Raw genomic sequence first — 26,607 nt, forward strand, 5'->3', positions numbered from 1 at the left:
TAAAACAGATTTAGATTTTATTTTGGCTCGTTGCTGTTTGAGATTGTAAAGCCGAGTGACTGTGTTGCACTCAGAGTTTGTGCGGCTCCTCCTCTCTCAAACATTCTCAAACATCTCAAACATTCTTGTGGGCAGAAGTTTACAGTATTTCACATGATTGGACTGGTCAAGCATGTCTCCAGACCTAAACCCTATTGAGCATCTGTGGGGCATCCTCAAACCGAAGGTGGAGAAGCACAAGGTCTCTAACATCCACCAGCTCCGTGATGTCATCATGGAGGAGTGGAAGAGGACTCCAGTGGCAACCTGTGAAGCGCTGGTGAACTCCATGCCCAAGAGGGTTAAGGCAGTGCTGGAAAATAATGGTGGCCACACAAAATATTGACACTTTGGGCCCAATTTGGACATTTTCACTTAGGGGTGTACTCACTTTTGTTGCCAGCGGTTTAGACATTAATGGCTGTGTGTTGAGTTATTTTGAGGGGACAGCAAATTTACACTGTTACACAAGCTGTAGACTCACTACTTTACATTGTAGCAAAGTGTCATTTCTTCAGTGTTGTCATATTAAAAGATATAATCAAATATTTACAAAAGTGTGAGGGGTGTACTCACTTTTGTGAGATAGTGTGTTTGTGTGTTTATATATATATATATATATATATATATATATATATATATATATATATATATATATATATATATATATATATATATAATTCATTTATTTTAGTTTTTATTGTATATAAGTATTTATGTGTTATTTTTTTATGGATGCACAAAAAGCACTGAATTAGACTACAATCCTCACTGTATTACTGAATTACACTACTCTCTCAGTGATTCGGGGATAATCCCAAGCTCCATTCATCAACCTTCTTTTCACATAAACTCTCCCCAGCTGAGCCTCACTGAGCAAAATTATGATGTGAGCAACCATGAGCTACTAGCTATCAAACTTGCCTTGGAAGAGTGGAAAAACTGGCTAGAGGGGGCCACTTATCAATTTGTAGTATTCACTGACCATAAGAGCTTTGAGTATCTTCACATAGCCAAGCAGTTAAACCCCCGACAAGCTTCTTGGTCCCTGTTTTGTGCTCAATTTCAGTTTACCGTACCATATCACGTTGCTCCAAGAACATAAAAGCGGATGCCCTGTCCCATGTCTATTCCTGTGAATCCTGTGACATTGAAGAGGAGCACATTCTAACCCCACTCCTATCTCATATGAGCTATCACTTGGGAGATGGACTGGGCCATACCCCTCTCATTCCCAATTAACAGGCTCTTTGTCCCTGAGCAGCTCAGAACAAAACTTATCATACGGGCCCACACCGCCTTGGTGACTGGTCACCTGGGCGCTCATCGTACATATCATCTCCTTACAGAAAAGTATTGGTGGCCACCTATGTTTGCTGACATACACCAGGTGGTGTCCTCCTGCACCATATGTGTGCAAGCCAAAGTGCCTCACTCCATGCCAGCTGGTAAACTTCTCCCACTACCCACACCACAGTGGCCCTGGTCCCACTTAACAAAAGACTTCCTCACTGACCTGTCAGACTCGGAGGGAAACACTGCCATCCTGGCAGTAATCAATTGCTTTTCACTATGTTGCTAAATCACTATGGTTAATCCTGCTCCCCAGCATACCTTCTTTTTCTTACCACAGCTGAGCTCCTGTTCTGTCATGTGTTCAGATATTTTGGAGTCCTGGGGAAAATAGTGAGTGACCAGCCCTATTTACTTCCCATATGTGGGCTAGTTTTATGGGAAGCTGTAGTTAACTGTGAACCTAACTTCGGATATCATCCACAGGGTAATGGCCAGATAGAAAGAGCTAACCAAGACGTGGGGCAGTTCCTTCAAACATTCTGTGCTGCCAATCCAGAAGACTGGGCCCAGTTTCTGCCATGCTTGGATACTAACCTCCACAATTCCCCTGGAATACCAATCCCACAGACTCGTCAGCAGTGGATGACTGGTTTTGAAAAAGTGAACAGGTTTGGAAAAGCAATGACCAATGTCTGGAACAAGCTGCCCGAGTATACAAAGCCAATGCTGTCTGAAGGTGAGTGGAGAATCCTCAATATTAGCCAGGAGCTCAGGTCTGGCTCGCCACAAAAGATGTGAGATACCCACTAAGTTGTAATAAACTCTGACCTTTAACTTTTTTTAAACAAATCACTTAAGTTATAAACTAGATTTACGTCATCACAGCCATCTTTCCACATCTGCCGACTAAAGCCAGTTTTCCCTGGTCCCCTAACCAGGGACGTTCTACCACCTCAGTAACCCCACCTGCTCAGTATATGCTCAGTATTGTTTTTGTGCACCTGACATTACCAAGCCTTATTTCTCTGTTTGCTTATCTGGTTGTGACTCTGCTCTAATTTATTTTGTTCATGTTTCTGCCTTGCCTGATTTACAACTTGCCTCTTGTTTTGGATTTGTTTGTCTACGTTTCATTAAAGACGGTGTTTTACCTGCAACTGCGTCCATCTTGGCCTCCATTACGTGACTCTCTACACTAAAATATAATGGTAAAATCAATTACAGCACAACATTGTTTATGATCAATTTTATAGTATCTAATACTCATTACAAAAAATGCATCCTGTAGCTTTTGCCTTTCAGTTCTGTGGTTTCAGTGTAATCTTCTCTAATGCTAGCACAAAATCAAGGTGAAAGGAACACCAGTGTATATGGTGTTGCTCGTGTTGGGATTATCATTAGATTAAGATTGACTAGAGAGATCACATAGTGGTAGACATAAGATAAATAGCAATAAAGGTATGCCTAAGAGCAGTGCACAGCAAACTCCAAGGATGAGTCCATGGAACAGAGGCCATGCACCATCCAGCATGTGGTGCTGATAGGGTGGCATTGGTTGTCGCTCCATGACCAGGTCCAAATCCTTCCAGGACAAGCTCCTCACTGTATAACAGCAAAAACAACAAAAACAGCATAAATTACACAAAGAAATGGGAGAATGACTGTTTACAACTGTTATTAGTGATAACAGGACCTAACTTGTTTCACAGACAGAGGCAAACCTAGAATATGTGGGGGCCCCATGCAAAATAAGTACGTGGGGCCCCTCTGACAGATTTATGTTATGTTATGTCTTCATGTTACCCAGAGATATTGTTGTGACCCTTTATTTCTGTAGAGGAATCGCAGTAGACATGTGTTTCGAAGATTTCAGTTCTTTATTGAAAACAATCCTAAGAATATTGAAAAACAAATAAAGAAAGGGGCTTTAGTTTAATTTATCATAAAACTTGCCTCGAATATTATTACTGTTTGTAGGACTACCAGACCGATAAAATATAAAACATTTTGGCTATCTAACATGAGACTAGGCTAGGTGTTGCTAGCCAAGGGGAGGCAAAACGAAGCCATCATTGTATGTGTTAAGCTGCTACAGTGCAATGCAAATTGTTATCTGTTCTTATGCCCTGCTCATATCATGTTCACGTGACTTGGAACTCATACAGACATTTACACATCTTGTTTTCGTGCTCAGCATGAGAGGATGTTAGTGTTTCAGTTTCAACCATTTTACTAGTAAATAACAAACAAACAAACAAACAAACAAACAAAAACCCCTCCATATATCCATATATATCAATTTCCCTAACACAGAATGACTGTGTGAGCTAGCAGAATTGAGACCTGGCAACCAATAAAGCAGGAGTATTTCCATGTGTTTTCCTGTAAAGCCTGTCTGATTGGTCTTGCCTCCATTCACTGAAGATACAAAATTACAGGCTGTCTTCTTTTACTGATGTTCAGTTATGTGGTGACAAACCTCTCCAAGTGGAGAATTACTCGGAGCTAAAGAAAAGATCTTCGGGGCTGCAGCCAAAAAATACCCAAGCCAGGTTACTCCCCTGGAATTAACTAATGTATTAACTAGCTTAAAGCATTGATTAATGGGAGCAAGAGAAACAGTTCCGGTACTTGCCAAGTGGTGCCGCAGGTGTTGCATGCATTATTCCCTGTACTTATTACATTTCGGCCCACATTAAGAACTGTTAACAGTATTCAAAACATGCTAACCCTAAAACTGAAATTGGATGACTAGCTTTGGGTTTGTTTGTCTTTAATTATCCTTAATTCATTTGCCATTATCTCCATCAAATACAACTGTCCTGTTTCCTCTTTTCCTCCTTTTGTTGAGTTCCCTTGAGCTTCTGGCTGCCAGATAGGCTAATGTTTCAGATTCATTTTCAGGAATTAAAGTTTGCGCATTAAGGAGTGGTGCAGGAGCATAAATGAGTCCTCAAACAAGATAGCATCCCGCAAAGGGTCCCATATTAAGGGGGTTGCTGAGATGTTGCGCACGTTTCGGATTATTTAAATGATCAACCCTCAGGGGCCCTCTCAGTATGCAGTTGGCTGCCTTGCCTGCCCTGTAGATACGTGTCTGTTCACAGATGTTCCACAATAAATGGAACTGTAGGCTGATTAAAAAGTATGACGTGTGGCTGTTTAATTAATAAAATTTCTAATCCTTTGGAAATGACTGTGGTATAAGAGAAATAAAAAAACTTTGGGAGATGTTTTACAGGATTTTACAATGGCTTCGAACATTGCTCTGATTTTAGAACCCAGACTATCCTTTTTATTAGATGAATAATACACTTCAGGACATGCTGTTGTTGTATAAAAATCAACAATGGGGTGATATAATCGTATGTTGCCACCCTGAAGTTGATATTTATTTATTTATTTTTTGATAATGGAAAATGTCCAAAGGTCCTTCAGTGGGATATGTATTGCTGTGGATTTGGATTAGTAACTGTACTGTATTGCCGTGCTCTGTCTGGTAGAAATGTACCAACAAGCAGCCTATTTGTTGCTTACTGATCACATGCTTAAATACGAGGATGTCTTGAATAACAGACATTATTTATAATATCAATTAATTAGTATAAATGAACACATTACAAACTTTTTATAGATAACATTAATAATATTTATCAACACTTTCCTGTTAAACTTACAGTGAGGGAAAAAAGTATTTGATCCCCTGCTGATTTTGTACGTTTGCCCACTGACAAAGAAATGATCATTCTATAATTTTAATGGTAGATTTATTTGAACAGTGAGAGACAGAATAACAACAAAAAATCTAGAAAAACGCATGTCAATAATGTTATGAATTGATTTGCATTTTAATGAGGGAAATAAGTATTTGACCCCTCTGCAAAACATGACTTAGTACTTGGTGGCAAAACCCTTGTTGGCAATCACAGAGGTCAGACGTTTCTTGTAGTTGGCCACCAGGTTTGCACACATCTCAGGAGGGATTTTGTCCCACCCCTCTTTGCAGATCTTCTCCAAGTCATTAAGGTTTCGAGGCTGACGTTAGGCAACTCAAACCTTCAGCTCCCTCCAGAGATTTTCTATGGGATTAAGGTCTGGAGACTGGCTAGGCCACTCCAGGACCTTAATGTGCTTCTTCATGAGCCACTACTTTGTTGCCTTGGCCCATTTTCAATGCCCTGGCTGAGGGAAGGAGGTTCTCACCCAAGATTTGACGGTACATGGCCCCATCCATCGTCCCTTTGATGCGGTGAAGTTGTACTGTCCCCTTAGCAGAAAAAAAACCCCAAAGCATAATGTTTCCACCTCTATGTTTGACGGTGGGGATGGTGTTCTTGGGGTCATAGGCAGCATTCCTCCTTCTCCAAACATGGTGAGTTGAGTTGATGCCAAAGAGCTCCATTTTGGTCTCATCTGACCACGACACTTTCACCCAGTTGTCCTCTGAATCATTCAGATGTTCATTGGCAAACTTCAGACAGGCATGTATATGTGCTTTCTTGAGCAGGGGGACCTTGCAGGCAGGATTTCAGTCCTTCACGGTGTAGTGTGTTACCAATTGTTTTCTTGGTGACTATGGTCCCAGCTGCCTTGAGATCATTGACAAGATCCTCCCGTGTAGTTCTGGGCTGATTCCTCACTGTTCTCATGATCATTGCAACTCCACGAGGTGAGATCTTGCATGGAGCCCCAGGCCGAGCGAGATTGATAGTTCTTTTGTGTTTCTTCCATTTGCGAATAATCGCACCAACTGTTGTCACCTTCTCACCAAGCTGCTTGGCAATGGTCTTGTAGCCCATTCCAGACTTGTGTAGGTCTACAATCTTGTCCCTGACATCCTTGGAGAGCTCTTTGGTCTTGGCCATGGTGGAGAGTTTGGAATCCGATTGATTGATTGCTTCTGTGGACAGGTATCTTTTATACAGGTAACAAGCTGACATTAGGAGCACTCCCTTTAAGAGTGTGCTCCTAATCTCAGCTCGTTACCTGTATAAAAGACACCTGGGAGCCAGAAATCTTTCTGATTGAGAGGGGGTCAAATACTTATTTCCCTCATTAAAATGCAAATCAATTTATAACATTTTTGACATGCGTTTTTCTGGATTTTCCTGTTGTTATTCTGTCTCTCACTGTTCAAATAAATCTACCATTAAAATTATAGACTGATCATTTCTTTGTCAGTGGGCAAACGTACAAAATCAGCAGGGGATCAAATACTTTTTTCCCCTCACTGTAATTCTAGTGATTTCTAATGACTGTAACCTTTTCTGAAATGACTCTTTCCTGACGCAGTTTGTTTTTATCAGTATTTACTGTACATTTTCACTGAAATTACAACTGTAACGGCAAAGTGGCACAATTGCAACATTGCATGTGTCCACTCAAAAACATTGTAAACTTACATATACACCAGGAAAAAACAAAGTTAAACCATCATCCATTCATTACTCCATGTGTGGGTAGCTTGGAAAATGTTAAGTAATTACAATAGATGGGCAGCATGGTGGCTCAGCCAATAGTCATATTTGGAGAAAGAAGGGTTGCGCTTATGTTGCCAGAACACTGTACCTACAGTGAACTACAGAGGTGGGCACATCATGATATGGGGCTGGTTCTGGTACTGGGGCATTATACATAATCGTAGGAAACATGAATCGAACGATTTACTGGGACATGTTAGAAGAGAATTAATCTCAGCATTAAAGACACCACCAAAATAATACAAGGCCTTGCATGGTCCCACTAAAGATTTATGGAGGATATTGAAATTGTGAGTCCCTTCTCAGAGACAAAATAGCAAATATCTTTGACACCTACAGTAGGGGAAATAACTATTGAACATTTTTTTCAGTAAATATATTTCCAATGAGGTTATTCACATGACATTTCCACCAGACATCAGTATTAACTCAAGAAATCTGAAAATATAAAGAATTCACAATATTAAAGTCCACAAATAAAGTTATGTGTAATAAAGTGGAATGACACAGGAAAAAAGTATCAAACATGCTAAGAAAAAGCAATTTTCCAAGGCAAGGTAAGGTAAGGAACCAGCTGAAATCCGTAAGTAATTATACCTCCTATCTGTGCAAGTTAATATCAGCTGGGTTAGTAAATTGATGGTCTATAAAAAGGCTTTTAGTTACCAAGGTGTCACACAAACATCTTATGATGGATTAAAAGCAATGAGCTCTCCCAAGACCTTCACAACCTTATTGTTGCAAAACATATTGATGGAATACAGATGTATTTCAAAACTTCTGAATCTTCCAGTAAGCACCATTGGGGCCGTTATCCGCAAATGGAAGCAACATCACTTCATCATCAACCGGCCACACACAGGAGCTCCTCACAAGATTTCTGACCAGGGAGTCAGAAGAATAATCAGTAGAGTAGCCCAAGAGCCAAGGACCAAAGTGCCATTGTCACAGAGAAAACAATAGGCAATGCACTCCACTGCTCACGCTCACCCCGCAAGGCTCCATTACTAAAGAAAAGGCATGTCAAAGCTCGTTTAAAGTTTGCTACAACTCATTTGGACAAGCCTATGAAATACTGGGAGAGTGTAGTCTGGTCAGACGAGAGCAAAATTGAACATTTTGTCTGTCATACTACACACCATGTTTGGAGAAGAAATGGCACTGCCCATCATGCTAAAAACACTACACCAACAGTGAAGTTTGGAGGTGGAAGCATCATGGTGTGGGGCTGTTTTTCATCACATAGTACTGGCAGACTTCATATACTTGAAGGAACAATGAATGGAGCCCTTTACTGGGAGATTCTTGAGAAGAATCTGCTGCCATCCACCAGGATGATGAAGATGAGACGTGGGTGGAGCTTCCAGCAGGACAACGATCCAAAGCATACAGCAAAGGAAACTCTCAATTGGTTTCGGAGAAAAAAAAATCAAGGTGTTACAATGGTCCAGTCAATCACCTGAATTGAATCCAACTGAACAAGATTTAAAGACAATATGTTTAGAAGAATGGACCAAAATCACACCTGAATACTGCGGCCCATTAATTTCTTCATACAGGAAGTGTCTTGAAGTTGTCATTACAAACAAAGGCTTCTTATAAGTATTAAATACATTTCAGTTAGTGTGTTCAATAATGTTTTCCTGTGACATTCCACTTTATTAAACATAACTTTATTTGTGGACTTTAATGTTGTGAATTCTTTATATTTCCAGATTTCTTGAGTTAATACTGATGTCTGGTGAAAATTTCATGTGAATTGCCACATTGGAAATATATTTACTGATTTATTTATTTTTTGACGCAATATAGAATCTACTGTAACTTTTTCTGTGTAGGTAATTTGAATTAACATTATTTGCACCACAGATACATCAGCAGCTCCATCACTGTCATCTGGGCTTGTTGCGGTCATAAACAAGTCTGTAAGTTTGGCGCATTTATTTGCGTATTTCTTGTATCTTACTTGCGTCCAATCAGGGATATCAGAGGGCCGCTCTCCTTGTCTCATCCTGTATAGGGAGGCACAGGCGTGTGTGTGTGAGTGAGAGAGAGAGAGCGAGAGCGAGAGAGAGAGAGAGAGAACACCAGTGGCCTGGCAGGAATTGTTCCGGTTCCCCCAATTAACATGCAACAGGGGCTTGGGTTCAGTGATTTTCACTGCAAGACACTCAAATGACTCAAGCTTGGTTTACATTGTATGATATTCAGCCCAATTTTGCTGTCACAGGCACAACTGTACATCGCAAAGGATATGGTCATGCATTGAGATTGGTGGTCTTAGAATGTATAATGTGACATGCTCAACAGTGGAAGATTCAGTACAACTGCGACCAAAGACAGTTGATGACAAAGTTCTGGCAGTGTCACAAAATGTTGGTTAAAAGCTTAGAGTGTAACCTCTGTTATGACACTTATCAAATGTACCAATAGGAAGATGGCATATGATTACACAAAACTCATGGGACAGCTACAAACATGGTAGTGTGGCAATGGCACAGTGTAAACAAAACATAGGGTATTTAAATGAAGAGCATTGTAGCAGCAGTTTTTATAATGTCTCATCACACTTACAGTGCCGTGAAAAAAGTATTTTCTGATTTATTCTGTTTTTGTGTATCTCGTATTCTAAATAGTTTTAGATCTTCAACAACAGAGGTTCTCAACCTTTTGCAACTAAAGCCCCCCCCCCCCCCCCCCCCCAGCCTTCCCTATCATGTGGCATAATCTTTAATCTGTTTGTGATATAGATATGTTTTTTTATTTTGCTTTTGTGTTGTACTTTTTTCATTACTTTTCATAACTTGTTTTTTTAAATAACTTTTAGGACTTTTATAAAACTATATAATGGACAGGTATGGAACATGAATGATCAAAAATGTTTCTGAACACTATAACTACTTTGAACAAGAGAACTAGGCTGTAATAATGTGGACTATTTTACATGTAAAACATGTTGCATTCTATTCGTCTTGCTTTCTAAAAACATTCGCATGTGAATGATGTAAACTGGGACAAAGGCGCGTCTCATTATCCATGACGCTGTTAAATCTCCGGCTCTCAGCCCCTCACTGAACAGAGCAGACTCAGAGGTGAGTGTGCAGCAGAAAAGCAGGACCTCGTGCTTGCAGGACAGTACTGCTGATATTTGGAAAGTCGCTAAGGTTTGTCCAAAAAGTCGCTAGATTTGTCACTAGGCAATTAAAAAAAAAGTCACTAAAGGGGTCTGAAAGTGGCTAAGTAGGGAACACTGGTCTGCACTGACAGCGACATAAAAGGTGGCTAAGCTCCGCCTCTCCCCAGCAAAAAGAAAATGAAGCGGGAGAAAGAACATGGTTTTTCATTTATGCACATTCTATTTGAAAAGCAATAAACTACACGAGTACCCAAATGATATCCTGTCTGTTTTTTTCCTGAAAAAATTTGCGCCCCCCCTTCCGATCTCTCCATGCCCCCCCGGGTAAGAACCATTGAAATACAACATAAAACAAAGGCAACTTGAGCAAACACACAGCACGTTTTTTTTTTATTGAAGCAAAAAAAAGTTATCCAACACCTATCACCCATGTGAAAAACTAATTGTCCCCTTGAACTTAAAATCTGGTTGTGCCACCTTTAGCAGCAATAAATGCAACCAAATGCTTCTGATAACTGGAGATCAGTCTTTCACTTACTTCTAGGTCTAGGACTTACTCCTATGCTCTGGATCAATATCTTGCTGCATAATCCAATTGTGCTTGAGTTTCAGTTAGTTAGTTACAGTTACATTAATATAGCACTTTTTCTAGACACTCAAAGTTCTTTTGCATAGTAATGGGGGGATCTCCTCAACCACCACTAGTGTGTAGCATCCACCTGGATGATGCGACAGCAGCCAAAGTGTTTATTAATGGAGAGGAGTGAGTGATGTAGCCAATTCAGAGATGGGGATTATTAGGATAGAGATAGAGAAGGGCAAATTTCTCCAGGACAACATGGTATACCCCTACTCTTTTACGATAAGTGTCCTGGGGTTTTTAATGACCACAGAGAGTCAGGACCTCTGTTTAACGGTGCTGGATTATTATTATTATTATTATTATTATTATTATTAATAATTTATTTATTTATTTATATACTTATTTATTTATTTTTACAGTATAGTGTCCCCATCACTATACTGGGGCATTAGGCCCCACACAGACCACAGGGTGACCATGCCATGCCTGACTATGTCTCCAATCCAGGTACTGGCCAGGCTTAACCCTGCTTAGCTTCAGTGGGAAACCACATGGGGACTGCAGGGAGATATGGCTCTGTCCATACTTACAGTCTGAAGACTGGGCATTCTCCATTAGGATTTTGTGGTAGAGAGCAGAATTCATGTTTCCCTCAATTATTGCAAGTTGCCCAGGCCCTGAAGCAGCAAAGCAGCCCCACACCATCACCCTGCCTTCACCATGCTTGAGCACAACTATGATATTCTTTTTGTGGAATTCTGTGTTTGGTTTATGCCAGGTGTAATGAGACCCCTGTCTTCCAAACAGTTCCACTTTTGAGTCATCACTACACAGAACATTCTCCCAAAAGGTTTGAGGATCATCAAGGTGTGTTTTGGCAAAATTCAGATGAGCCTTAATGTTCTTCTGGGCTAGCAGTGGTTTTCACTTTGCCACTCTTCAAATGGATGAAATTTGGCCCTGTGTCTTTCTGATAGTGGAGTCATGAACAGTGACCTTTATTGTTGCAAGAGAGGCCTGTAGGTCCTTTGTTGTGATTCTTTTGTGACTTCCTGGATGAGTAGTTGCTGTGCTCTTGGAGGAATTTTGGAAGATCAGCCACTTCTAGGAAGGTTTACTACTGTGCTGAGTTTTTCCATTTGGAGATAATGGCTCTCACTGTAGTTCTCTGGAGTCCCAGACCCTTTGAAATAGCTTTGTAACCCTTCCCAGACTGATGTATTTCAATCACCTTCCTCATTATTTCTGGAATTTCTTTCAATTTTGGCAAAGTGTTACTGGATAAGACCTTTTAACCAACTTCATGCTGTTGAAAAACTGTTTAAGTGTTTATGTGATTGAACAGTGTTTACTGTAATCAGGCCTGGTTGTGTCTAGTCCAGCTGAACCTCATTATGAATATAGTTTCATAGATTTGGGGAATTAGTAACTATGGGGGAAAATACATTTTCACACAGGACCAGTTGGTATTGGATAAGCTTTTTGCATCAATAAATAGCATTATCATTTAAAACTGTATGTTGTGTTTACTCAGGTTGCCTTTGTTTTATCTTGGATTTTGTTTTAATTTCTGAAACAATTTAGTGTTACATGCACAAAAACAGGGTAAATCAGGCCAAAATTTTTTCGCAGCACTGTGTATTATGACAGGACAAAAAGAAACGTGACATGGAAAGAAACTGAGAATGAATTATTCAATTCAATTCAATTCAATTCAATTTTATTTGTATAGCGCTTTTTACAATAGACATTGTCTCAAAGCAGCTTTACAGAAATATCAACACGGTATACAGATATTAAAGGTGTGAATTTATCCCAACTGAGCAAGCCACTGAGTGGCGACGGTGGCAAGGAAAAACTCCCTAAGATGTTTTAAGAGGAAGAAACCTTGAGAGGAACCCGACTCAGAAGGGAACCCATCCTCATCTGGGTAACAACAGATATTGTGAAAAAGTTCATTATGGATTTATATGAAGTCTGTATGGTGTTAAGAGCAGCCGTAGTCCCAGCAGTCTGGAATTAAAGAAGATTTGAGCTCCATCCAGAGGCAGAAAGGATCTGGATCTCTAGTATCTCCATAAATTCGTGTGGGGCTCGGCGAAAGGAGAGAGGGAGAAAGTAGAACAGAATCTAGTCAGGGTAGGCTTGAGTAAACAAATACGTTTTAAGCTTAGACTTAAACACTGAGACTGTGTCTGAGTCCCGAACACTAATAGGAAGACTGTTCCATAACTGTGGGGCCCTATAAGAGAAAGCTCTTCCCCCTGCTGTAGCCTTCACTATTCGAGGTACCGTCAGATAGCCTGCATCTTTTGATCTAAGTAGGCGTGGCGGATCATATAAAACCAAAAGGTCGCTTAGATATTGTGGCGCGAGACCGTTTAGTGCTTTATAGGTTAATAAGAGTATTTTATAATTAATGCGAGATTTTACTGGGAGCCAATGCAGTGTGGATAATATCGGTGTGATATGGTCGTATCTTCTAGTTCTAGTTAGGACTCTAGCAGCTGCATTCTGGACTAATTGGAGCTTATTTATATTCCTACTGGAACATCCAGACAGTATGGCATTACAGTAATCTAATCTAGAGGTGACGAATGCATGAACTAGTATTTCCGCATCATGTAGTGACAATATGTTTCTTATTTTAGAAATATTTCTGAGATGAAAGAAGGCTATCCTAGTAATATTATCTACATGAGCATCAAATGATAGGCTGGAGTCAATAATCACTCCAAGGTCTTTAACTGCTGCACATGATGAAACAGAAAGACCATCCAGAGTAACCATGTGATCAGAAAGGATACTTCTAGCTACACGTGGGCCTAATAAAAGTATTTCTGTTTTATCAGAATTAAGCAGAAGGAAGTTAATTAACATCCAATGTCTAATGTCCTTTACACAATCCTCAACTTTACTAAGCTTATGTCTGTCCTCTGGCTTCGCTGAAACATACAACTGTGTATCATCAGCATAACAGTGGAAGCTAATTCCATGTTTACGAATAATTTGACCTAGGGGTAGCATATATAAAGTAAAGAGCAGTGGGCCTAAAACAGAACCCTGTGGAACTCCAAAAGTAACCTCAGTACGCATGGAGAATTCACCATTTACATCTACGAACTGATAACGATCGGTCAGATAAGACCTGAGCCAGGAGAGGACTGTTCCCTTAATACCAACAACATTTTCTAATCTATCAAGGAGAATAGTGTGATCTATAGTATCAAAAGCTGCAGTAAGGTCGAGTAACACAAGCAGCGAGACACAACCCTGATCGTAAGTCAGTAGAAGGTCATTTACTACTTTAACTAACGCTGTCTCTGTGCTATGATGAGGTCTAAATCCTGACTGATACATTTCATGAATGTTATTCCTATCTAAGTACGAGCATAACTGCTTTGCTACAACCTTTTCTAAAATCTTAGAGATGAAGGGGAGATTTGATATTGGTCTATAGCTGGACAATTGAGACGGGTCAAGATCAGGTTTTTTAATCAAGGGTTTAATAACTGCTAATTTAAGTGATTTAGGTACATAGCCACTGCTTAGGGAAGAATTGATTATATTTAGAAGTGGCTCAATTACTACTGGACCAATCTGTTTAAACAAACATGTAGGTACGGGATCTAGTATGCAAGTTGATGAATTTGCTGAAGAGATTAATGTAGCTAGTTCGGTCTCTCTAAGCGGAGCAAAACACTCTAAACATTGATCTGATATTGCTACACTGTCATGTAATGGGTTTGTTACAGTACTGTCCAGTTTTAATTTAATGGCCTGTATTTCACGTCTAATATTTTCAACCTTATCATTGAAAAATTTCATGAAATCTTCACTGCTATGTAATGATTGAGTGTTTCTCTCTGTAGTGGTTTTATTCCTAGTTAATTTTGCTACTGTGTTGAAAAGGAATCTAGAATTGTTTTTGTTGTCTCCTATTAAGGTGGAGAAATAGATTTTTCTAGCATCGCCAAGAGATTTCCTATATTTCAGTAGGCTCTCCTTCCATGCTATTTGAAATATCACCAGTTTGGTTTGACGCCATTTACGTTCTAATTGCCGAGTTGTCTGTTTTAAGGTTCGCGTTTGATCGGTATACCAGGGTGCTAATTTTTTTTCTCTAATTATTTTTCTTTTGAGTGGAGCCACTCTATCTAGCGTGTAGCGGAGTGTTGACTCCAAGCTTTCAGTCGCCTGATCGAGTTCTGTGTGATCTGACGGTGATCCAAATCTAATTGATGTTTCTGCGAGGTTATTTATGAAGCTTGGTGCAGTAGCTGAAGTGTAGGTACGTTTTACACGGTAGCGAGACGAGGTGGAAATATTATGATCAATACGTATTATGAACGAGATAAGATAATGGTCTGAGACAACTTCAGACTGCGGAAAAATGATAATATTTTCTATACTTAGTCCGTATGTTAGTATGAGGTCAAGAGTGTGACCACCATTATGAGTAGGCCCGATTACATTCTGATTAATCCCTACTGAATCTAAGATGGACACAACCGCTATTCTTAGAGGGTCTTCCAGGTTATCAAAATGAATATTAAAGTCTCCGACGATTAATGCTTTATCTACAGACACAACCAGGTTTGAGACAAAGTCTGCAAATTCACTAAGAAAATTATAGCTTTCAGGTGTGTAGCTAGATAATTAGCATGCAAATAGAGTTTCATAGAGTTTATGTACTTTTATGACAATGTGAAACTATTTTTTATAATGATGGCCTTTATTGATCACATATACACAGTAAAATTCTTCCCTTTGCATACCCCAGCATGTTAGGGTCAGATCCCAGGGTCAGCCATGATGCAGCACCCCTAGAGTAGGGTTAAGGGCCTTGCTCAACGGCCCAACAGTGGCAGCTTGGCAGTGCTGGGGCTTGAAACCCCAACCTTCTGGTCAGTAACCCAGAGCCTTAACCACCAAGCCACCACTGCTTTGTGGTACACGTTCCAGTTGAAGAGCTACAAACATGTGCTGCTTTGCTGCACACCCAGTATGACACAAGATACTGTAATAGCTACCTTCATGGTTTAATCTGACATGAACACATGTTTCATGGTTTAATTAACATGAGCACAGTCTGTTAAGAGTTCTTATTGTGACCATCTTGTATGGTGCGACAATTAATCATCGTAAAAGACTGTTTGAAACCCACAGTATAAAACCGGGTTTAGATAATGTGTGGGTGAGGCTTGGTTCGAAGCAAATTGTTTGGCCGTTGCCATGCTTCATTCAGACATATAAATGTTATGTTCCACCATTGCATTGGAGATAAACAAAGCCTTATTGTTCAGTATACAGCTGTTTAACAACGCAAACTTGGCATTCATAGACATAGTCCAGTTAGATTGAAATATCCAATCAGAGTCTGTTTGGGCAATTCTTATGCATATAAAAAGCCAACAAATACAATACTGTGCGAAAGTCTTAGTCTTATTTTTAATACAAATTGTGGTATAGATGTTTATTTTATGATTTCTGCATTATTGAGTCAGTGGAACATTTTATATTTCCAAACATTACTTTTTGAACAAAACTTTTTCCACAGTAAAATGTACCAACCAAATTTCTTATAAAACTGCACAAATTGTAACTTCGACTACAGATGATGTTTTAAGTAGAGTTGCCACACCAGATATTGACTTTGTTTAGTTTATTACTGTTTTCTGCTCTTTATAGTTTTTTTTTTTTAATGTAGAAACATTTAATTTGATTATTTTAATGTACTTATTTTGCACAGTACTGCATAAACTGTCTATCTTGTTTGTCCTGCATGCAATGTTATAAGGACTATTGCTATAAGGACTGGGGCTTATTATTATTATTATTATTATTATTATTATTATTATTATTATTATTATCAGTAGTAGTGGTGGTGGTAGTTCATGCATCTTTCCATTAACTGTTAAATTTCAGTGAAACATTGTGCTTCATTTATGTTAACAATTTTAGTAAAGTGAATTTAGAAAATGTTTTTATAGACCAATCCAATCTACAAGTTCCCAACAAATTTACAAAGGAGATCAGTAATGCTGGTTTTCTGTATACTCATGTGGAAATGTTGATTAATGCCAGTTACCATGTTCATGGCACAGCTGCTTTACATTTAGTGACACCCACAAAACTCCATAAAAATCGTCTGGATAACGCATGTAAGGGAATGAGATTTTGCATGAGCTTCACGCTGTGGGAAGTGCCCTTGCGCATGACCGCTATCATACATAGGCCTCCCGTGGTCGGGTTATGTGGCATTTCACGCATTGCGTGACTATAAAATGACACCTGTAAACCATGTCATCAGCTTCTCTTTCTCTGAAGAGAAGATGCAATTTACAGGCATACCCCAGTATGACAAAACTACGCAACGTCTCATTCCCTTCTCAAGGAACGGGGTAACCCAGATGTTGCCTTTCAAAGGGAAAGTGTGAGCTTCACACTTCACACACAATCACTCATTAAAACACAGTGGGTCTTTTTCATTACGTGTTCGTTTTTATTCCCCTAGTAACTTTCGATAACGACAGACGTTAAAATCAGACAGAAATATGGATGCAGTGGCAGTCTTAAACTCAGCAAAAGTATTCCGATTCATTCGGAACTGACTGACGTTAGCTTACGTGCTAACAAGCGTGCTAACAGGTTGGGGAAAAAACGTATCATAAGGTGCCGCACCAAAGATGTTGTATTGGGAAAAAGGTCGCGACAGCTCGAGAGACGTCTGTGGTCTCACTCCAGTGTATGGGAAATTAGCGGATTTCCGATTCTTGTGAGGTTTAGGGGCCATTTACATGTCGCGCCTAAAAACACGTGGAAAACGCTTGCACTGACATGGTGTCTGCCGTTGGTAAGTTTTAGCACAGGATGGATTTGCAGCACCGCAAATCCCTTGCAGGAGCTCTGCTACTAAAGAGAGAAAGAAGGAACTCTTTTTTTTTTTATTCCTAGATCTTATTTAAAGTTGCTCTTTTTTTTGGCCTTTTTGTAGTTGACTTAATTGTGTAAAAGTTGACTATTTATTTAAAGTTTACTTTTTTTATTTAATGTTGCCTCTTTTTTTATATATAAAATAGAAGTTGTTTTTCTAAGGTTTACTCTTTTTTCTTAAACTTGACTCTTTTTTTATTTAAAATCGACTAATTTTTTTGGTTCCTTGCCCTTCAAGGTTACCATCACATTTATATGATTCAGTTTCAGATCAAAGTTCACATTAGTGAGTCTCCATATGTAAATTTACGCAAAATATTTTTCTAATGCAATGGATTTTTTTTTTATAATGCTCCTGTGAACGATTTATGAATAAATTCGATTGTGTCCAGTTTGATAAATGAGGCCTAATGTTGAACATTTTTAAACTGTCATTTAAAGCAGTGTTCCAAAGCATTAATAATGCAATGTACTTACCTTGTTTTGCAGAATGATGTGTTTCTTTGTGACTTGTTTCCTCAGCTTGTGAGCGCATAAAATGGGATGTCATTTTGCTGACCTGCTCATGGTATTCCTCAACAAAGCGTTGCATGGCCAGAATCTTGTCCTGGTTAATGTTCTTTCCCATCTCTACAAGATCAACAACAGGCAGTCGTTTTAATTAACAAGCTTAATTATTACTCACTGCCATTGTTTTACAGAATTAAAAACTTATTAATAAATAATAATTCAAAATAATTATTGATTCATATTATATACAAATAGGTTTTGTAGTTCCCATAGTCAAAGGATCCCTTCAGCCTAAGCAGTTGCTTTGCCATTTATTTCATACATTGGCTTGTGCAATTTCTGCAGCACAATGAATAGTTTCAAATGAGATTAACAGCCAAGTTTATAAATCTTGCAAGTATAATGAAGCACACTCAGACTCAAACTCAGCAGCATAAGGATATAATTTGCCTCTGCAGTATAGCTTCCTTGTGTCAGACTATTTACAATCTGACACACACACACACACACACACACACACACACACACACACACACACACACACACACACACACACAACAAATCTGAAAAAGCTTGGATAATTGCGGCATGGTTCACTTCACAAACATGAGAATGTCTGTTTCTATACAAGAAAATCACTTTCACTGCTTTCACTGAAGAATTATTTTGAGTTGTCATTCTCTCTTTCTCTCTCTCTCTCTCTCTCTCTCTCTCTCTCTCTCTCCATAACAAGGGCTAATGAACAAACAGATGGACAGTGATGAATTTAGTGAATTTGTCAGCTTCAGCAAACCTGCTGTCAGATCATTTACACCTTCTCATAGCCACTCAGCTGTAGAGTTGTGTGCATGCTCTGGAGTCTAGTTAATGCTTGTTTACTGATTGCCTGTCTCACGTTTCTGAGTATTGTATAGCCCTTTGGTTTGTCTGTTTCATTGATTTGAATAAAACCAGAAAACCAGTCTTGTGTCCATCTGTGTTTCATGCACACTTAAGTGTATGACTGTTGTTCTGGTTGTGTGAAAACTGAGTTGTGAGTTCCTCACATACTTGTAGATGGTTGGATATCATGGAGCCCCAGAAAAAAACATGAGAATATTTAATGTTGCCCAGTTGATTTTCCACTAATGGTACACTTTTAAAAACAATGAAAAATGACATATTACGAGGACTGCTTTAGTACACTTAATGTTCCACTGCAACTGAAATCCTAAATTAGTATAATATTTTTTAAACATTTATCTGAACTTATCAAGGAGGATTGGTGGGAGGAGTCAAAATTACTAATTTGGTGTGTGTGTGTGTGTGTGTGTGTGTGTGAGAGAGAGAGAGAGAGAGAGAGAGAGAGAGAGAGAGAGAGAGAGAGAGAGCACATGTGCACATAGCTAACCTACTGCAATGTCAGTCCTTCCGATCTGTTGAAGAGTGCTATACAGGCTGTCGTAGTACATTTGCTCATCATGAGTCTTCAGCCAGTCTATCAGAGCCGGATGACAGTGGGACTCTTTATCTGACACACACACACACACACACACACACACACACAGAGTATAACACACAGATAGTTGCAGTCCAGCCTGGCACATTAAGAGCTGTCAGTGAAACCTTCATATGACTCCCTCTCACACAATTAAACAATTTCTTTCCCTTCTATTGCTTCTAGAGCTGTGTGGGTTAATTAACAGAATCACCCTGCTGGAGGATTTTACTGAATATTTTATTGGTAGCAACCTGCACTCTAGTTTATTTCTAGTGATGAGCACACACATGACATTAAGTCTTCAGGTAAACCATAAAGATGATGTGTCTTTGTTTTGTTTTGTTATTAGAATACAATGAGCACTATTTCATCCTGTACACCAGATCAAATCTCTGATTTGTGGCTTCTGTGTTTGTGAAGAAATTGGTGTTAAAAAATTTGTGACATAATTTCTGTACCTGTATCTCTTGGCGTGCGGGACGGCAGTCTGAATTGGTTTGTCTCTTCATATACGAGATCGGGCCGATTGAAGATGTGTTCCTCTGGGTTGGACAGGGTCATGAGCAGCTTTTCACACTCATGAACTGTCAGCAGCTCCACCAGTCGCTGCAACTGATAGGATCCTATCTCCTCCTCCACTGAGGCCATTGAATAGTCATGATTATTCCCTCCACTTACTTTGTACCTGAATGCAGTTATTCACTATAGCAAGGACCGTACTTCAGTGTAGTGCTATGTTCATTCAACCTGAACGGGAACCTTGGACTAATTTATATCTGGTAAATAAATTACATTGGTGAGGTATATAAAAATACTATAGCTGAAAAAATGCAGAACTCAGTAAATCACCCCTTCCCTTTTCTATATTGTGTCATTACAAGATTGTTCATTTCGTCTAAGCCTTGTAAATAGGCTAATCCACAAACTCAACTGTCTTATGCAACATGTTAGCAAATGGGGAAAAAAAGAACTAATAGTCGGAGACCATCTACATTTCAGTGGGTGTGGAAGGTATTACTGTGAACATACAGCAGACCAAAGCATTTTTAAAAATGGGGAAATATTACTTTACCTAGATCATATATATATATATATATATATATATATATATATATATATATATATATATATATATATATATATATATAAATTAGAGATATTTCAGACAAATTCATCCTAGTCCCCACACAGAGACAGCTTCCCTGGTTGCCCCCTTGTGACAGTGGGGCTGGTAATGAGACTAAAACATATCTGGAACTATCAGGGCTCCAGGCAAAAAATTTTTTTTTTTTAAATCTAGGAATGGCTCCTAAACCCAAAATATTTAGGCGCCAAATCAAATTGTCAGTTGCCACAATATAGTGATGTCATATGACATATGATGATATCATTGTTAAAGGCTACCTCACACTGCCTTTTCTTTCCCCTCTGTACTGTCTGCCTTTGTTTACTCTGCCTCCCATAGTTTACACCATGTATTATTTACATACACAATATGTGCAATGTTCAGTATACCATATTGAATCATATTATCGTAAATACTTAAATGTCCAGTCATTTGTTTCTTTTTTTTTCTTTCTTCTTCTTCTTCACTCTTTTATTCAACTATGTACAATTAGTTGTTTCCTGCTTATTCAGGCTCCAGAGTCATGTAGGCTGCATTGAATTTTATTTTCAATTCCCTCATCTCTTTTTCTGTGACTTTATCACTAGCACGTTGCACTGCTGTCACGGTTGTTGTGGCACGAGGGGCAGACCTAGCAATGACACAATCCCTGGCGTTCTCATGTTTTTTTTTTTTTTTTTTTTTTTTTAACTGTCTCCATGCTTCTTCACGGTCTCTTTTTTAAAATGACTCGAACTGGGAATGACCTCTGTTTTACCAGCAATATCTTGTCCTGCTTTAGCACCAAAAGGTGCAGTACATTTTCCCATTGTCATAAATGATGACTCATAATATACCATGATGTAGAGGAGGCAGGGTTTGGACGGGCAGGGAATGAGGAAAAGACTGGTATTTTTTCTTCTCAGCTGTCCAACGTTAGTTAACTGCGCAGTTAGCTAGCCTACATATAACGGATACATTCAAATTCCAACGAACTAAACCACATCAAAATAAATTAAACACCTTTAATAAAGTTAACACTTCCAACTTTTTAACCCGATAAACGTGACGTGAAAGCTGTTTCTGTTCATCTACACAGCCGACGCTTCAACCCCTGCAGGACAAGAGTGCAGCGTTTATTTACTGGAAAGTATACAGGAGTGCACGCTTGGGCAGGTACACGCATGCGCAGTAGGAGATAAGCGTTCAGTAGCCGAACACAGCAAGACGTATCGTCATTTCTATTTAATTTGTTTTAAAATTTTGTTTGTGGGTAACGGTGGCCACTGGCAACTGGTAGAAAAAAAACATGGTCGCAAAATTAAAAAGTTAATCGCATTGGCGACCATTTTAGTCGCCATCTGGAACCCTGAACTATGTCAAAAAATAATCATGCTAATATGCTAAAGACAACAAGATTTGTAATCAGGCAACATTGGTTTAATAGTGTGTGTTTTTTTTTCAAAGTATTAACAAATTTAGTACTGAAACAAATTTATGTTCAAATTCATAATATGATATACAGTAAAATTACATTTCAAAATGAAATGATGAGATCACACATCATATACAGGTGGTCTGATGTTACCTGATATGCATTACTTAAAATTAAAATTCACCTACTGAAATATGTGATAATGTTGGAATGATTATATTAACCTTAATCTACAGTATGATATTGCAATTTAAAATGATGACATCCCGTGTGGAAATGTCTTTAAAGGCATGGCAGTACAAGTTGTAACTATGAGAAGAGTGACAATACTGTCTTCTACGAATTAGTTCATCTTCCATTGTCAATATATTACTAATTCTTTAATACCAATCATACCACGGTACTACTGAATCCTTATATCTGATGGGTCTGAAGGCATTGATTAATTTTCTACAGCAGCTCTGATAGTAATGCCAGCTGTAGCACAAATGCACACATTCTAATAGTATTGTTTCTCTAGTAATAACTAACACAGAGACTCTATCAATCTACATTTTTTTGTCTTATTAACATCAGATGATAAAAAATGATGAAGGGATGAATGTTTATAGCTGTTACGAGTTATAAATCATAACAAGAATGTTATTTCGTGTACATTCCACAACATTAAATGTAAAATGTTAATACATGTAAATAAAATGTAAAATTGTATACACAAAAAACTGAAATTGTTGATAAACTGCTACATTTCTCACCTGTATCTTCACTGAGGCTTGGACTTAGGAGGAGGAAAAATAGTGCAGTTATCATCATCTGAGTATAAATCATGTTTTGATATTTTTTTGAATTGTCTTTATTTTTAAAAAGCCTCTGTGTTCTAGAATCATGATGCAAGACATTCTATTCCTCTGAGGATGGATGAGTTAGTTGGATCAGATTCTGTTGAAGGAAAATCCTGTGTTAAAGGCCTGAATTGGGCTCTTTTCCAAGGATATCTTGTTCGTTCTCTCAAAGGAAGATTTTGGCACTCTGTATTAATGAGAATTTGCTATTAAGCATTTAAAACAAAATTCATAACTGATAATACTGTAAGTAAATAAGATTTTGTTTCTCAAACCTTTTTAATCTTGTAGTGTAGTATGTATAATGAACATTTCCTTATATGGAAAACTTTTAATTTAATATCAATACATAATTCAGTATGTAATAATATAAGTCATTAAAAAAACTAAAATACTATCTTATTGCAAGTATGTAGCTAGAACATTCACTGAGCAATAAAAATTCAGTGAGAATGTTAAACTCCAGTTAATATTCAAAGAGAAAAATAGAAAGCCTATTTTGAAGCAGAACATGCTTTTCCACCAAAAGCATACATATATGGTATATTTCCCTGGTTGCATTCAGCTCTCTATTGTATGTCTATTGTATAGCTATTAAAAGCAGTTCCATACATACAACCATGATTTATTGAAACTAAGGAGCAATAATCTGCATTTGTTGTTTATAAAGACAACAGAGCAATAACCTGCATTTGTTGTTTATAAAGACAACAACACCATAACCCAAGGGCAAAGACAAAAAAAAATCATTTGCAATTTTATTCTGAAAATAAATGAACATCCAATCCACAGGGAGTATTGATTGAACTAATCTAAGCACACATATAAAACTGTTCAAGGCACACCACTGGCTGAAACTTCCCACAGAGTAATACGAATACTTTATAGGCTGGGGTAGTTGTTGAAATCCACTACTTTTATTTTTCTTTGAATTTTTCTACTGATTTTCAAAAGAAAGCATAGCACATTATGAAACTCATCTCAAAATGTACAGATTATAAGGGAGCAAAATAATGGTGGACTAATTTTAAGTTAAGAATAGAGTTCGGATTATGCATTTAGCACATTTTCTTACAAGGATTAAACACAGTAAACATACCAGACAGGAACATGTAACAGTTTGTACCGAGTTTATTTGCATGAGGGGTCATCATTCAAGCTCATCTTGGAAGAACTAAGTGTGTGTGTGTGTGTGTGTGTGTGTGTGTGTGTGTGTGTGTGTGTGTGTGTGTGTGTGTGTGTGTGTGTCTTTATTTTTGTGTGCCACATGTTGGCTGTTTGGCCCACGAACAAAAAAACAGCACAGTGATATTGATGCTTTGTGTTAAAGGGCACATGCAAGGCAAATTGCTTTACGGGGAGGTTAAAAGTGGGGAAGTTATAGACTTCAAACCTCTCTGCACAAAAATGGAGGGCACAAGGTCAGGGGAGGAATACATTTACATTGTTTAGCATACTCCAAGTGCTTCAAGCAGCAACTGAAACCAAATATCCACGCCCACACACAAACACATACTACAGTACAGAGAAAAGCCTGAGAATACTGATCTAAGGATACAAAAACTGACTCCAACTCCAAAATTGATGTTACTTAGTTTAGAATTTTGGCTCATTGATTATTAAGAAATGTGGCCTTGGTGAGTCTCTCTTGTGATTTTATTTTTCTGCATGCAGGAAAGTTTGTGTGATTACTCCATGTCTTCTACGCTTCACACCACTGAAATCTGATTGCTTAGAGACACAGACTCCGGTGGAATGAAGGATAGAATCCATAGAAAACTGCAGAATCGAAATATCAGTCTTTTTTATTTATTTATTTATTTATTTATTTTTTTAAAAAATAAATGCAGTTCATCACACTGCAACTTGAGGGACCCTGTTAAAACAAAAGCCACACTGATGAAATAAATACATAAAAAAATAGAGGTAAAGATAAACACTTAAAAAAAAAACAGTCAGGCTGGTACAATGTTTAATGTTTATAGTAGAATTTGTTAGGTGTGTTCTGAGAGCGTTTGGATGAGTATGCACTCTGTAACCTGGCCTCTCCCTACAGCGAGCCCAGGCTTGTCTTTCTGTCTGTGCCCATGGCATATTCTGTACTGCCTCTACCACTAAATCTTCAGCACTCCTATGAAGTGAAATCTAACACTTCCATCTGCCTACACACACACACACACACACACACACACACACACACACACACACACACACACACACACACACACAAAAACACCTGCATAGGCTTAAAAAGGTCAACACTTATGAGGTCATGTTGGGGTACTTTCTTTAACGGTTTAAACACCCGGTCCTCTCTCTGGTGACAGCATACCTATGATTACACTAGTTTCTTTGTATTTGCTGAATTATATGTAATACTCACTAGCTAATATGCTTTAAGAGGAATAATAAGCTGAGACTTTACAGAGTTAATTAACTCCATGCAGTTGGTCTAATACACATTAATTACCTGTTAATAAAATTTAATAAAACTTTCTGCACTTGAGCAGTTATCTTTTTCTTTTCATCTTTTCTTAAAACCCATAATAAAATTTGTGAAGAGAACTTGTTAAAGTGTCTTAAAATACTTACAAAAAACATAGATAGCAATCTACTCTGATGGGTCATATACGTTGGATAGTAATTTACACTCACCTTTTTTGATTAGATCCAGTTTTGAAGCAGGAAATTTGACACTTATCAGACCTACTCCCCAAACCACTTCCCCAAAAAAAGCAACAGGCCCTCATGAAAGTAAACACTGTGTGTACCTCTGTTGGGCATAAAGAAGGGTAGATGAGCAGCAGTTTGGTCCTCTCTCTTTATTTGCCTACCTGCCTCAGGTAATGCTGCTTTACTTCTTTGCTCAGACCAATAGGAACGTGCAATCTGAAGCAAACCACTCCCCTCACCACTATAAAGTGCAACCACACCCAGTGCTCTATGACTGAATCCAGCCTAAAGCCTGATGCAGGCAAATGTCTTAAAACACAACTGAACAAGTTTTTAATGTTGCTGCAAATTGTTCACCAGACCTGTGGATCTAAACTTGATTAATTCATGATGTTTAGTAATTTTTTAGAATATTTATTTAGAATATACATAATGCAGGGTCACTGTACAATACAGGGAGATACATTCAAATGATGCATGATGATGAATAAATCATATTTATTAAGACTGCTTATCTTTTTCCAAAGATGCGGTTGTATCCCAAACATCTGATTATCCTTTATCTTAATTCTGGTCTTTTTTTTGTAATAGTGGCTGTACATTGTAACATTAAAGTTTGTAGTGCTGCAAGTCCAACTAATGAAACAGTTCCCTTTGATTTCACTCAGCTCTCATGTCTGAACAAGCATCAAGTAACCCAACCCTGCTCTGGATTTCAGTAGAACTGAGTCAAGATAATGGGTTGAAGGAAGAATAAGGTGTGTGTATGTGTGTGACAAACTATTGCTTAGTTGTATTCTTTACAGTGTAACAAAGAAATTCCCCAAAATATGCATGGATAGGGAAGATTTGCTTAAAAGAGTTTGGTAGTGCGTTTTTAAAAGAAATGTGCCTTTTTAATATGGAATTAATGGAAGTTAGTTTATAACCAGCAATGCTGAGACCTCTTGTAGATTGCCTTTGTCTATGACATATTTAAAAGTCTGTGCTATTTGTCATGAAAAAGATGCAGGTTCACAGGTTCACCTGGCCTGTTTGTTAATAAAACAAGGTGAGTGCATTCCATTACTAGCTTTGTGCTGGCTGTTATAT

General features: G+C 38.3%; 1 protein-coding gene across 2 annotated transcripts; it reads right to left on the reverse strand.

The window, feature by feature from the left end:
* LOC108276417 (transmembrane and death domain protein 1) lies at positions 1-25,679 on the reverse strand. Of its 2 annotated transcripts, none has more exons than XM_053686288.1 (6): positions 25,498-25,679; positions 22,756-22,939; positions 19,919-20,098; positions 19,371-19,490; positions 17,948-18,100; positions 1-2,937 (listed from the first exon to the last, which is right to left on the reverse strand). In XM_053686288.1, the coding sequence occupies exons 2-6, from the start codon at positions 22,826-22,828 to the stop codon at positions 2,738-2,740; spliced, it is 726 nt and encodes a 241-aa protein (XP_053542263.1). In that variant the 5' UTR covers positions 22,829-22,939; positions 25,498-25,679; the 3' UTR covers positions 1-2,737. The 2 variants fall into 2 exon arrangements, with proteins under 2 accessions (XP_053542263.1, XP_017343554.1); XM_017488065.3 differs by having other exon boundaries at positions 22,756-24,718.
* Positions 25,680-26,607: the final 928 nt, after the last annotated feature.

This window comes from Ictalurus punctatus, chromosome 15, assembly GCF_001660625.3.
Source record: "Ictalurus punctatus breed USDA103 chromosome 15, Coco_2.0, whole genome shotgun sequence".
Taxonomy (NCBI): domain Eukaryota; kingdom Metazoa; phylum Chordata; class Actinopteri; order Siluriformes; family Ictaluridae; genus Ictalurus; species Ictalurus punctatus.

Bases quoted from the DNA above. Each gene is read 5' to 3' on its own strand.
- LOC108276417 (XM_053686288.1), bottom strand. From the start codon at position 22,828: ATGATTTATACTCAGATGATGATAACTGCACTATTTTTCCTCCTCCTA. The intron at 20,099-22,755 runs GTGAGAAATGTA...CAATGGCCTCAG, and splicing joins AAGCCTCAGTGAAGATACAG to TGGAGGAGGAGATAGGATCC. The intron at 18,101-19,370 runs GTTAGCTATGTG...TTGATCTTGTAG, and splicing joins AAGGACTGACATTGCAGTAG to AGATGGGAAAGAACATTAAC.